General features: G+C 45.1%; 1 protein-coding gene across 1 annotated transcript in view; it reads right to left on the reverse strand.

The window, feature by feature from the left end:
* Positions 1-687: 687 nt before the first annotated feature.
* Positions 688-14,782, reverse strand: part of LOC147665157 (butyrophilin subfamily 1 member A1-like) — a 99,785-nt gene continuing 85,690 nt past the window's right edge. The window contains exons 6-7 of the mRNA XM_086949727.1: positions 9,035-9,061; positions 688-2,171 (exon numbers count right to left, since the gene is read on the reverse strand). Of these exons, the coding sequence (XP_086805853.1) occupies positions 1,657-2,171; positions 9,035-9,061 (542 nt within the window). The 3' untranslated portion in view covers positions 688-1,656. The remainder of the gene's footprint in view (positions 2,172-9,034; positions 9,062-14,782) is intronic.

A 14,782-nucleotide genomic window follows, 5' to 3' on the forward strand; every position in this document is an offset into this window, starting at 1 on the left:
TTAGGAATCATGTTTGTCCCAGAGGCTGGACAGTAGTGGCTATTGAGTCATCTGGCCCTCTGCAAGTCCTGTAAGCGAATGATCAGGGATCTCCATCTTGATTGCAGGTCTTGGGGGAGGAGGGGGCTTGCTGTCAGGGCCTCCCGCTAACCATGCTACAATCAGCCCAGCCAGCGACAGGATATCCGTTATGAACTGAGCATAACAAGATGCCATTTTTCACCTGATATTCCTTATTCTAGGAATAGTAGAAAGAGCAGAAAGCAATATTATGCGCAGCGTAACGTCTAAAGGTGAATCGACTAAAACACAGGGCAAAAAAGCCCAGCTATTAACCAAATAACCATGAATTTGAATGAAGAAACAAGCACTGTTAAGACTGTGGTTAAGGAAATGGAGAGAAAGCCTGAGGCTTTGTCCAACAGAGTATTGACGGTGGAGCAGAAGACTGAGGCTCCAATGGGACAGAATGGTTAAAGGAGTTTGAGAGGTGAAAAAAGGACGTTTGTGGGAGTTTAAGGAGGCAACAACTTGAGACCAAAGAGTTGGAGGCCACAGTGCAGCTTGCAGAGACAATTATTATGTTGGACAATGAAAGAGGAGGTGCACAAATTTAACTACTGGGAGTACCTTCTCAGATTTTGACAAGACTATCCTAGTGAACTTTATAATGTAAGGGCCGAGTTAGGTAGTTTGGGCTGAGATGTTCTGATTAAAGCTGTACCAAGGCTGGTTTGCATATGGCTGGTCTCTGGCAAGAGTAGCATAGTGGGCAACAAAACAATGGACTGGAATGTTGAGATTAAATTATTCATTCCAGCCTTCACCTGTTTTTCCCCCCTCAGTTTGACACCCTAATGCAAAGAATGCCCAGAACTGATTCGCCAGACAGGAGTCATTTGCGCATTGTGCTACAGAAATCAATCTATATCTCACTTATGAGGTCTCAATAGGCTGAAACAAGCTTGGGGCTTCTTGCGTTCCCATTTGGAGAATATCTGGACTGGCAGTGTGTGCTGGACTGTACAAAATGGAGCTAGAGCAACAGTGATTTGTATACGACCACATTGTGTCTAGAGTGGCATAGCGGGCAAAAGGGAATAAACTAGAATTTGACCCCGAGTAACACCAGTGATCTATTGGCAGCATCTCTGTAAACATGTACAGTTTAGGTAACCAAGCTGCACTAACTGAAGACCCCTATCTAGGTTGAAATCGAACTCAGACAGTTTTCTGGGATTGGCAACCCTATTTCTCAGCCCAGTAGCTTTTCTATGGCATTTGAGTAATGGCTATTTTGTCCACTGATGGTAGGACCTTGTAAATCTTAGAAGGAAAGGGGCAAGAGTGATGAGGATTCATGAAAGGTTTAGGAGGCCTTTGGGGCTACTCTTATTTTATAAATAATCTCGCAATCCGCATACTGCATGGGGTTCTTTGCAGCGAACTTCACGGGAAGACCACGTTACTCTTTAAAAAGGAGTTCAGTACGCTAGGCCAATGTATAAGAAGCAGGAAGAATCACCCTGCTACCGCATGCACTCTGCACAGTGTTTAGAGCGTACATGTTAAGCCACATCTGGCTCAACGAGTGCCTGTATCAATGGTTGAAAGTGCCAGTCTGGGAATATTCTGGATTTGTATTGTATTTACTATTCAAAAGCAGAGTTGAATCTGAGCTCCATTGCCCCAGAGACAGAAAAATGGTCGGATGTCCTGAGTACATGAGTCTGTGAAGGTGTAGAGGAGCATCATAGTATCAGCATTGTAAAAGGTAAGTTGTCCCTTTTCAAAGTCCAGGTACACCCCCACCTTCTGTATTCTCTCCTGAACAGGAAGGGGAGTTTTCTCTGGGGATGTGAGAGCACTGTACTCCCCACTAATCAGCTGTAGCACCCAGAAGCCCTCGTTGGGGTTAAACTTGATCCCTCCCTTCCGCTTAACTGATTCACAGGCCGCCCCCAAGACCCACCAGGTCCATTTACCCACATCTGCCTCCCAGTAATGCCTGCCCGAGGAAAACACTTCGGTGCCGAGGACTGCGGGCATGAGTGAAAACCTCTGGTCAGTGTCCTCCACATCTTGAATAGTATTTCCACGAGTCACAACCTTGAGGTCAGCAGACAGGATGAGTTCATGGTGGGCTGTTTCTGGATCAAATGTCACTCTCACTAGAAGGGGGAAGAGAGATAAGGCAACGTTAGTGCCAACAGTACTTACTGGCAGTGTCAGATTCCAGATCTGGCACACATTCTTAATCCTGGTCCAACAAATTGCTGCATTTGTGTACCAGCAAAGTGTGCTAACACCAGGACTCTCAGCGGTGCCAGCACATATTAACTATGCATCTGACTGTGGCTTGCAGGTAGTGTTGCCACAGGCCAAATGTTTACTGGCCTAGCCTGTATTTTTAAGGCCAGGCCAGTAAAGATTTTTGTAAAAGCAGTCAAAGCAGATATTTTTTCCATTTTGAAACCTAAAGAACATGTTACTTACCTTTGGTAATGGTCTTTTTTGTTGGATACTCTGTCTAACCGTACATTTCTCTCCTTGTGAATATGCCCATGCGACAGACTGGATCCTGAAAGTTTAAAGCAGTACTCCTGCACGGATGTCGTTCCACTCCGGAAGTCACTAGAGGAGCTGAATGTAAGCGCCACCCATGCGAGCTGATGTCAGTTGCTTTCTAGGCTCTCCGCGCCCTCAGACCCACAACCCGCAGGCAGATGACCAGGACAGTGTGCAGATCTCTAAAATGGGACCTGTTCACAGTACAGGGAGGTGGGAAGGTCAAGGCGGAATCCGCGGTTAGTAAAGTTCAGCCCTGGAAATAATGTCTTCATCTCATGTTGACTACGTGTCCTTTGATGTATATTTTCCTGTACAAATTTCACATTTTTACAGATGATGCTGGAGCTCTCTGGTTTACCCCAACTCTTGATAACAGAGCCTGGTCAGTCTGTCTCTTGCTTGGAATCTAGAATTTTTATCTTCTGAGGTTTGACTTAATGTCAGACCATCCGCTGCATTTTACTGAACCGTATTGCTAAATCCCTATATAAGATTTGTTATACATTTTCATTGAAATTAACCATATTTTGCCCTCTGTAATGTCTTTAATTATTTAATAAACCTTTGCGGTTTGTAACTGTAACTTGTCTCAAGAAGGCTTATTTAATTGTCTTTGCCATGTGATTTTGCTGTCTATCTAATCTCCTTGTGGGCAGATTGCCTCCTATGTTCTTGAGGACAACACTGACCCTAATCTTGCGTAGGCCTTTTTTGATACTTTATAATGCAGTACTTTGCCACACAGATAATTATTTTTAATTTGTTATTGCCATTCAAAAAAGGGAGATTTAAGGGTTATGGGATGGGTAAGGGTTCAGGGTGGTAAGAGTTTTAAAGTGTGTTTTAGGTTTCAGGTGCGAGTATAGATTCAGGGTAGTAAGGGGTTTTAAAGGGGTATTAGAATCCAGTGGTGGGTAGTGGTAAGGGGTTTTTCGGGTTCAGGAGTAGATGGAGGTAAAGGGTTTTATAAAACAAGGGGATTTAGGGAAGCTACCACCCCAACAGAAAATGGAGGTAGTTATAGTTAGGACCAGAATTCAAATGGAAGTTGATTTTTTGGTCTGGTAATATCTTTGGTGCCGTATATCAAATCTTTAAGAAGCATTCCACAAAAAAGGTTTATCCACCTCTGCTCCTTCCTGGGAGGTTTCAGGAGGATCCATCAAGCGGAGGCTGAGAAAAAGGGGGAGGGGCCCAAAACGCACTTTACCCCTGCAATTTCCCATTAGAAAAGCTGAACAGAGCTACAGCCAAAACGACCAAATAGAATTACACCAAAGTTGACAGACAAAATAGATCTTTACCCAGAAAGAGTGCTTTATGTGATTTGGTGTAAATCAGTTTGGTAGTTTTTTGAGAAAGTAAGGTGTAAAGAACATGAAAAGAAATGCTGTAGCCTCTATTTTAGGAATTGGTCCTCGAGTCCTGGAAATTAAAAGGAAACAACATACAAGGGGTCTGGATAGCGGTGCCCTGAACTCCTAGCACTTGTGGGGTGGGATCCTAGGGAAATCCCCATAGGTTCAAAGTGCAAAAATAAAACAAATTTGTTGTTGCGCCTACTCGCGGTACTCTCACAGTACTCAGTGCGCCTCTACTGTGAAAATTAACAGGGAATACTGCAAAATTACTGCAAGATTACTGTAGGACCCCCATAAAATTTGAGTGGGAGGGTGTCTATGTTGTGCGACCATAGGGGGTTGGCCAGCAAGAGGGAGTTTGGCTGCCTACGAAGGAATTGGGGGCAGGGCCTCGCCACAGGCCAGACCAATCACCTAACCCCACGGGGTGGGGGGTCCTGTGTGGCTGGTATTGGTCACCTGCGGAGTTGGGCGTTCACGGGGGTGGGCACAGGGCATGGTCAAAGGATGTGTGCTGAGGGGGATTGGGATAGTTAGGTATGGTAATAAAATCTTCATTAAAAAAAAATATTCACTAAAAAAACAAAGGTGAAAGTGACGAAATAGTTAAGCATGGCAACTACTTTACAATAAAAAAAATGTAGAAATTAACTGAAAAAACACAAAGGTTAAAGTGACGATATAGTTAGGTGAAAATACAATTGGAAACAAAAAAAATGAAATTCACCAATGGTATTTAATAGAAGTAACTATAACTCACGCCCTCGCCATGCACTGCTCAGGACCTCACATAGGACATCACTTATGACATCATTGATAACATCGCTGATGACACTGGACACCTGAGATGTTTACTCCCAGTCTATCAATGGGAAACTTCAAAGTTGTAGCTGGTCCCAATGTCCTTGTTACACATGAGCCTGATGACTGAATCACTCAACAGAGTTGACAGTTACATTATAAGAATGCATTACTGGGATGCTACTTGAGAAGCACCTCCATGTTGCCTTGTGGACATTGTATACTATTTACTTTGTGGGAATATTTTACCAAAACCTGTGTCATCATCACATTAAATGTGTTTTGGCCTTTGAAGCACAAGTGAAGGAATGTGACTTGCTGAGACACATGTTTAAAGAAATAAGTCCCTTCTAAGAATTATGGGTCAAGAAATAGAAGCCTACTGATAATTTTGGCAAAGACAGAGATACATGGTGCCCTTCTGGGTAGTATGGATCACGAAGTGGAGGCACTGGGAGTAGTGCGGTTCAATAAATGCTGCCACTGTGAGTAGTGTGAAACATGGAATAGATCCCTGCTGAGATGCATAGTTCAAAACACTGAGCACTGCTGCATTGTGGAGTAGTGCAAGTCAATAAATTGTTTTCTAGTGACATATGTAGGTTAGTAAATGGAGCCCTAGTGAGTAGGAGGCAAATAAATGCAACTCTTGCGTCGTATGATGGTTAGTCCTTGTGAATAGTGTACATCAAAGAATGGAGTTCTTGTGAGTAGTTTGGAACAAGGAATGGATCTCCTGTGAGTAGTGTGGGTCAAGGAATCGACCTCTGAGTAGCATGAGTCAAGGACTGAAGGTGTTGGGAGTTGTGTGGCAAAGGGTCTGGGGCTTTTGTGAGTAGTGTGGGTCAAGGACTGAAGCTCTTGAAAGAAGTGGGAGTCCAGGAATAGAGCTCTTATGTAAGTGTGGAAAGGAATAGAGCTCTTGTGAGTAGAATGGTACAAGAAGTGATGCTATGGCAAGTACAGTGGATCATTGAATTCAGTGAGTAGTGTGGAACAACAAATGTAACTCTTGTGAGTAGTGTGGGACAGGGAATGAGGTGTGAGTTAAGAAATGTGACACTTTTCAAGAAATAAGGTTTCGTTGAGGAACTGTGGTTTAAGAAATTAAAGTCTACTGAGTGCTCTTGTGAGTAGCTTGGGGCAGTGATTGGGGCAGTGATTGGAGCTTTCAGGAAATGGAGCTCTCGTTCACAGTGTGGGATAAGAATAGACCTCTTACAAGTAGTGTGGGACAGAAAATGAAGTGTGAGTGTGACTTCCTGAGGCACTTGTGAAGACAAGGCCTGCTGAGAAGAGTGGGTCAAGAAATGAAAGTCTACAGAGAGATTTTGTGACTAATATGGGTCAAGGAATAGAGCCCTTGTGAGTAGTGTGGGAGAGGGACTAGAGCTCTTGTTGGTTGAGTAGGACAAGGAATAGTGCTGTGAGGAGACATCCTACTCAGAAACTGAAATGTAGTACTGCAGGTCAATAAATGGACTCCTGCTGATAAGTGAGTGGCAAGAAATTGAGGCCTGCAGAGAACTGTTGGAAAAATAGCAGTGCCCTGCAAGATGCATGCAAATGTATTTATTTATTTTGATTTATTCAGTGTTTTATATGGCGTGGACACAACCCAATTAGGGTATCAGAGCGACAATTCCATACCCTAGAACATTTGAGAGCAGGTTTGCCACAACTTTTAAGCAACAGTAACAATCGTAAATAATCAATTTTAGACATTTGTGCTTACAGCATACATTTCCCAACGATTACTAGAGATTGATTTGTGTTAACATAGTACGTGATCTAGAACGTATCCTAACAGTGCCTGGTATTCTGTTATTATGGGAGGAATTTCCTCATAAGGAAAGTCTTAGCTTCTTTTTTTAAAACTGGGGGGGGGGGGGGGGAGGGGGGTAATCAGAAGGAATTTATGCGGGTTCAGCTTGAGGGGATAATTAGTAAGCCAATGAGCGGTCCTCTTTAATGCCAGGTTCATGGTTTTGATCTCTTCCAGCGATGTAAACTTGATATATAGCTGTGCGTCATCTGCGTTCATGAGAAAGGAGATATTTGCCTGCCGTAACATTTCTGTTAGTGGTTCTACCTATAGATTGAGTAGAGATGGGAATAGTGTTGATCCCTGTGGTACTCCAAAAAGGTTAGGTGGTGATGCTGATAGTATTTGGCTCACCATGAATTTTTGCGTTCTGTTCTCAAAGAAGGATCTAAACCAATTTAGGGCTCTGCCCGATAATCCCTTACTTTCCTCAAGCTGGTCTAGTATTTTGACATGATTTACTGTGTTAAATGCGGACAAAAGATCGAGCAGTACTAGGAGACAAGTTTCATTGCGGTCTAGGGCAAGTAGAGCATCATCCACTATGTGAAGAATTGCTGCTTCTGTACTGTGATTTGGTCTGAACCCTGATTGGCAGTCGTTCAGAAGTTTGAATTCAGAAATGTGTTGGCTCAGTTGTTGAACACATTTTTCCAGAACTTTGGCTATCATGGGAAAGTTTGTTACTGGTCAAAAGTTATTAGGGTCTGAGGGGTTCTCTTGTTTTTTTTTTAACATTGGAATGACTTGCCCTGTTTTTGGGCAAACTGGTACTGAGCCTTGCGATAGCGAAGCAATAATAATCTTGGTCCATGAGGGGATGAGCAAGTGGCTGATTGTAGACCAGCATTTTGAGGGTGGAGGATCATTGAAATGGCTGTCCGGTTTTATGGTCAATAGGGTCTTGGCAATATCTTTGTGGTCATATAACTTGATATTTGACCATAGAGCATTATTTGTGGGCATTGACGAGTTGAGACTGAAGCTTAGCTGGAGTGCTCTTTTGGATCAAAGGGTTCTCCCCAGCTTTCTTGAGCCCAATCTCCAAGGAGTTGGCTTTGGCTGTAAAGAAGGAAGAGCATTTTTTACAGATGATTTTCGATTTTAGAGCTATTAGAGAGGATTTGGCCGTTTTGTTAGATTGATCTTTTATTAGATCAAAAAGTTTCCTCTGATAGATTTTTTGCATTATCCAGTTCTCTATTAAAGAAGTCTTTTTTGATTTTAATATACTTTTATTGTAGGTATTTCTGGCCTGTTTAAGTAGTTTTAGATAGGTGGAGGATGGGTGTTTTCTCCATTTCTGTTCTGATAGTCTGAATATCCGTCTTTCTTCATTGAGAGATCCATTAAACCAAGGGTTTTTACCTTTGTCCTGTATTCTTTTGAGTTTTAAAGAGGCTATGTCATCAATTATTTTTGTCTTCATGGTGTTGTAGTGTTCTGTGAGTTCGCGGACGTCTGCCATGTTATCAGGAGTTTGCAGTTCTTTCTCATATTGTGCCACAAAATTCTTACTTTTGAGATCTTTGGTGTCACAGACTCATTGTCTGGCTTTGAGTGATTTTGAGGTTGTTTTCCTCTTTATGTAAGTACTTGGAAGGTAATAATGTGATGATCGGACCAGTCACAAGGGATGATCGCAATTGATTCAACAGCTTGGAGATGATCCAGTCAAGTGTAGAGTCTTTCGTGTGGGTTGGTAGATTGCATGCTTGAACCAAGAATTAATCTTCGAGGAAGACTCTGAACAAATTGACCTGAATATCATTGCAGTCTTCCCAGTGAACAATGAAGTCCCCTAAGAAAATGTTATCTTTGGAGTGAGGAGTAGAGTTTGCTCTGATGATTTCTATCAGCTGGTTTATGAACATGGTGTTTTTGCCTGGGTGATGGTAAAACGTGTAGTTTGAAAAGTTGGTTCTCTGTGGATCCTAAGGGCAGACCGAGGTATTCATATGATTCAAGGGGGTCAGAATGTAGCAATGTCAGATCTATGTATACAGGCGATGCCTTCACCCGTTTTGTTTATCCTGTCAAGTCTCACAATGTTGTATTTCAGTGGGACCAATAGATCAAGGCAAGGGAAAGATAATTCCGACAGCCATGATTCAATACTAAATTTCTATAGTGTTTGGCACGGCTCGGCACCAGCACTTATTTCTCTATGCCTATACATATTAATTGCAATACACCAGAAGGAGGAGGTCTGTCTATTTTTTGTGCAATGAAGGTCATTAGCGTGGTGAACAATTCAACATGCTAAAAACATGTATAGAAGTAGCTTTTCTAGGTCTTCTCTAAAACCTTGGGTGACCTAAACCTGTCCAATATTTCACCATTGTTTAATTGTGATGATTAGTAAGTAATACTAGCACTTGCATTTGGCAGTAGTAGCAGGAGCTGTGGGTGGTGCGCGCTGCAGTGATAGTCTTTGGAATATAGTATAGGGTGCAAAAGAGTAGCGTCCTCTCACCTGCATGGCCTCGAGCTCTTCTCCAACCTGCAACAAGAGTTAAAACAGTTTGTTTTTTGTGTTTCATATTTATAGTAATCAGTAATTATTGTTTAAGGAACAGCTAGACAAGTGGGTGTGTGACAAGTATGTGTGTGCATGTGTATTGCTCTTCGCTCTCTTCTGCCCATGCACAGATCATGAATACATCTCACAAGAGGCTCCAAACTAACAACAAGTCAGTGGAATCAACCAACCCTCGCTCTGGCCTTGTTAAGAACAAGCTGTTATTAAGCATGTAAGCTGGGTTATTTTTGTAATTGTAAATAGTATTTATATAGTGCTTACTACCTGGATGAGGCGTCGAAGCACTTTGAGGCGAGTAGCACACTGCTCTGGAACTACCATCTAAAGGGACCCCCTGTCTGAAGGTATTGCAGGACAGGAGGATTTGTAACAGTCTGTGTCAACTATGAGGGCGATTGAGGCAATGGGACAGCTTCTAGTGCTCCCACAAGGGTGCACTCTCCAGGGCATAATCCGATATTAACTCTTTGTTAAGGAGGCTATCCGTTAGATGGTCATGGTTCAAGAGCTTCCTAACCATCCATACTGCCCATCTCACTGGCTATTCCATATGGAGGCCAACTGGAGCATGAATGGGTCAATTTAAAGCCATTGGAGTGCTGCTATCCAGTCAATGAGAAAAAAGCCTTTACCACAGAATTATCGAAGATAGGCGGAATGGTCTTGGAAGAATGTCCTGGTACGGGGAGCTTAGGGCATCACAGCTGCACCTGCTCTATGTCTGCCCAAGTATGTGGATTTTGACAACATCGCATTAAACATACCATCTCCAAGTTCTGGCACGCAGCAACACAGCACTTGAAATAAGATTGTACAGCCACTCAACCAGAGACAATATGTACAAGCTGGTCAAGCTGCTAACTTGGAATGTCAATGAGGTACTGAGATACGTCAATCATCTCACCCCCGAGATCCTTTTCACAGAAGAAATCCACCTACAGGGCATTAAGGGTGCCTTACTGGGGAGGTACGGATATACCAGAGTTTACCACTCAGGCAGAGGATTGCGATGAACAAGTTACTTACCTTCGATAACGCCTTATCTGGAAGAGACTATCTAGACGATGACCTTAACTAGACGATGACCTTAAGAAATCCAAGAAACTCTGTCGCTCCCTCGAGAAGGCCTGGAAAAAAGACCCAACCACCAGCACCAAAGACGCCTTCAAAAACGCCACCCGCATACACCACCAACTAATCCGAAACGCCAAGAAAACAGCCTTCAAGGACCGTCTAGATAACAACGCTCACAACAGCAAGGAATTATTCAACATCGTCAAGGAATTTACCAACCCCTCAGCCAACTCCAACGACATCACCCCCTCTCAAGCCCTCTGCGACTCCCTAGCCTCATTCTTCCACAACAAAATTGCAGACATCCACAACAGCTTCGACAACCAACCCGGAGACCAACCCACCGAATCCACTGCAGGACCCCCACCCCCCCTGAACATCCTCAATGACTGGAAGCCAATCTCCACTGAGGACACCATCCGTCTGATGAACTCTATCCATTCAGGATCCCCCACAGACCCTTGCCCTCACCACATCTTTAACAAAGCAGACTCCATTATTGCACCGCACCTCCGAGATGTCATCAACTGCTCCCTCAACTCCGCAACCTTCCCGGAAAGCTGAAAACATGCCAAACTCAGCGCCCTCCTGAAGAAACCCACAGCTGACCCCACCGAACTCAAAAACTATCGCCCTATCTCACTCCTTCCTTTCCCGGCCAAAGTCATCGAGAAAGCTATCAACAACCAGCTCGCCGCATTCCTCGAAACCAACAAATCCCTCGACTCTTCACAATCCGGCTTCCGAGCCAAGCACAGCACCGAAACCGCCCTCATCGCAGCAACAGACGACATTCGAACTTTACTGGACAATGGAGACACAGTCGCCCTCATCCTCCTCGACCTCTCCGCAGCCTTCGACACGGTCTGCCATAGCACCCTTCTACAGCGCCTCAAAAACATCGGAATCCAAGGAAAAGCACTGGAATGGATCACCTCGTTCCTCTCCGGAAGAACGCAGAGAGTCCGCCTTCCACCATTCAAATCAGAGGCCACTGAAGTCATCTGCGGCGTACCCCAAGGTTCCTCACTCAGTCCCACCCTCTTCAACGTTTACATGAGCCCCCTCGCGGCCATCGCACACCAACATAACCTCAACATCATCTCCTACGCCGACGACACTCAACTGATCCTATCACTCACCAGAGACCCTAACACGGCCAAAACCAACCTACACGAAGGAATGAAAGAAGTAGCCGAATGGATGAAGCACAGCCGTCTGAAACTGAACTCAGACAAAACAGAAGTCCTCATCTTAGGTACCTCCCCCTCCGCCTGGGACGACTCTTGGTGGCCAGAGGCCCTTGGAAAAGCACCCATCCCGACGGACCACGCACGGAACCTGGGCGTCATCCTGGATGCCTCACTCTCGATGAACAGACAAGTCAACGCCGTTTCTTCATCTTGCTTCAACATTCTTCGCATGCTCAAAAAAACATTTCGCTGGATCCCTACCGAAACTAGAAAAACAGTCACCCACGCTCTGGTCACAAGCCGACTGGACTACGGAAACACCCTCTACGCCGGCATCACCGCAAAACTCCAGAAAAAACTACAACGCATCCAGAACGCCTCAGCCAGGCTCATATTAGACATCCTGCGTAAAGAACACATCTCTGATCACCTGAAAAACCTCCACTGGCTCCCCGTCAATAAGAGGATTACTTTCCGGCTCCTAACCCACGCACACAAAGCACTCTACGAAATAGGACCCGAATGCCTCAACACACGACTATCCTTCTACACCCCCTCCCGCCAGCTACGATCCTCCAACCAAGCCCTTGCCACTGTACCTCGCATCAACAAAACCACCATGGGAGGTAGATCCTTCTCCTATCTAGCAGCTAAAACTTGGAACTCACTTCCCACGCACCTTCGCCTTACTCAGAACCACCTAGCATTCAGAAAGCAACTCAAAACATGGATATTTGACAAGTAACTCCCCACCCTTCTTCAAGCGCCTTGAGACCCTCTGGGTATGTAGCGCGCTATATAAATCTATTGACTTGACTTGACTTGACTAGCCGCAGATTCCTTACCAACCCACTCACCCATCTACCTGGCTCTGCAAACGGATTAAGGGTGAATGGTTGTTTCTTTTAGAAGGGGCCTAGTTTGATGCACAAGTAGTCAGTGTTCTTTGTGGATCCACACTTCTGGTGGGGAAAGTTGCAAAAGAAAACGTCAGTGCGCTGGGTGGGCACGTATGTAGGCACAGTGCACGTCAGTCACTTCTGGTACGGACGGCATCACTTGGAGGCGAACGATGCCACCTACTGGCGTACAGGGTTACTGCTTGTTTCCGGTCCACGGAAGGCATGGCTTGGCAGTTTGGGCTGGACTGTTCCCATGAGGCACAGGGTCAGACTGATTTGCATATGGCCATGTCTGAACTGGGGTGGTGTGGAGTGCAAAAAAAACGATGGATTTAGGCCCAGATCTCTGTACTGGGGTGAATGTATGACATTGTTCTACATTCTGTCCATCACCTGTGGTTTTTGCATTTGTCACCCCGAGTGGGATGGGTATGCTCAGACGTGAGTCCCATGCACTCCACACCACTGGATTCAAGCTATCCTGGCTGAAGACGGCTGGAATGCCAGAAACCGGTCCTCAGAAGCTTGTTTCCGGTCCAGGGAAGGCATGGCTTGGCAGTTCGGGCTGGACTGTTCCCATGAGGCACAGAGTCAGACTGATTTGCATATGGCCATGTCTGAACTGGGGTGGTGTGGAGTGCAAAAAAACTATGGATTCAGGCCCAGATCTCTGTACTGGGGTGAATGTATGACATTGTTCTGCATTCTGTCCATCACATGTGGTTTTTGCATTACATTTTTTAAACAACTCTCATCCCTTCTGCACCTCTGCTGTTAATGCTGTTTGGGGTAACTGAGCAATCAGGTTCACTGTCGGAAGACCTTCACTGTGCTTCTATAACTACTATCCTTAAACTGTGTAATTCCCCAGAGCTTTGCTCTGTTACAGGACCATCTCCCTCTTGAACATGGAGCCTAAGCTCCTGGCCACCAGACTATCCAAGGTTATATGCTTGGAGGGGGTACATGGCACTGCCTACGCCAATTAAAGGCTGCACTTCTCAGGATTGATGACCTGGGGAACCCAGCGATACTGATGCTCATCTATTTACAAAGAAGCCTTTGATACAGTACATTGGCATTTTGTCCCTGGTTTGATATCTTGGGAAAGGCTTAGTATGATGCCCCCTGGGCGAGAGTAAGAGTTAATGGCATACTCACCCCAGTCTTTCCTATTGAGCGAGGTACCTAACATTGCTGGCCCATATCGCCTATCCTTTTTGCCCTAGTTATGGAACCCTGTCGGAGTGGATTACAAGTGACACCCAGAAACAAGGGTGGTGGACCGAGGGTTGTGAAGACTGTGTTTTCTTATATACCAATGATATGCTTTTATCAACATCCGCAGGCCTCTCAGCCATTGACTGATATAGATGATGATAATATACAATGAGTACAGTGTCCAGACTAGCAGTCAAATGGGGGGAAACAGTTTACATACCCATGAAAGGCCCACCGCCCCCCATCTCAATGGCCTCCCAGTTTCAAATAGTGGATGGTCCCTTCCTGTACCTGGGTGTACACATCAGTCAGGATCACCAGGTACCCTGGGACACTGCACTGCCAACATTGGAAGCATGGTCCTCGTTGTAGCTCAATCTGATGGGGTGGGTAGCTCTTTATAAGATATTGGGCCTTCCTCTTTTTCTCTACATCTTGCAAATGTACCCCTATATTTTGTCGCCCAATTGTTTCTAAGATGTCCAATAATTACTTTGGGAGTTCCTTTACGCGGGCAAGCTTCAGAGGGTTTAATTTGCTTTGTGCCCTTTTCAGTTGCTCGAGGACGGGCTGGGGGCCCCAAAACTTTGACTCTATTATTGGGCATGTCACATTGTGCCAATAGATAACTGGCTCGATTCCTCCTGTAGGCTAGAATTGACCATTCTCCAGAAACCAGGCTCCCTTAACTCACTATATTGAGGCGCCGCAAGGCCTCACTTCCAGAGCTGACAAGGCTGCCATTGCTGTGTTGGTGAGCCGCCCGGTTTCATGTAAAATGGCTCCACAAGCTCACAGTGCAAACTCCGCTCTGGGCTGGCACTAGACTGTTGCAGGTGGCCGACTGCTGGGATTTGGACATGGGACTTGTTTCGTTTCTCTACATTGGGCGATACATGGGACCACAATCATCTTGTATCATTTGAGCATCTGTCGGAGTTGTTCAGACCTCACAAATCACAATTATTTCAATTGCTTCAGATTCTCCACACATATTGGCCGCATACAGGGATCATCTAGGGGAAGTACTAGATTGTAATTCACTGTTAGCCACACTGATTCTGGTCCCACTGAGCAGCAAGGACATTTCTAAGCTCTAATTTCTAAGCCTCATTCTCAACTTCCCAGACCTGCTTCAAAGAGTCAGGCAGACGTGGGAGAGCGATGTGGTTGAGCTGGACGAAGACAACTGGTCAGATGCCAAAATGTCAGCCAGGATGCTATCAGACACACTACAGCCCTGGATGGCTGTGGAAAATGGGGGGGCCCAACTTCCAACTGCACACAATGCT

This window comes from Lissotriton vulgaris, unplaced genomic scaffold, assembly GCF_964263255.1.
Source record: "Lissotriton vulgaris unplaced genomic scaffold, aLisVul1.2 SCAFFOLD_654, whole genome shotgun sequence".
In the NCBI taxonomy this organism is placed as follows: domain Eukaryota; kingdom Metazoa; phylum Chordata; class Amphibia; order Caudata; family Salamandridae; genus Lissotriton; species Lissotriton vulgaris.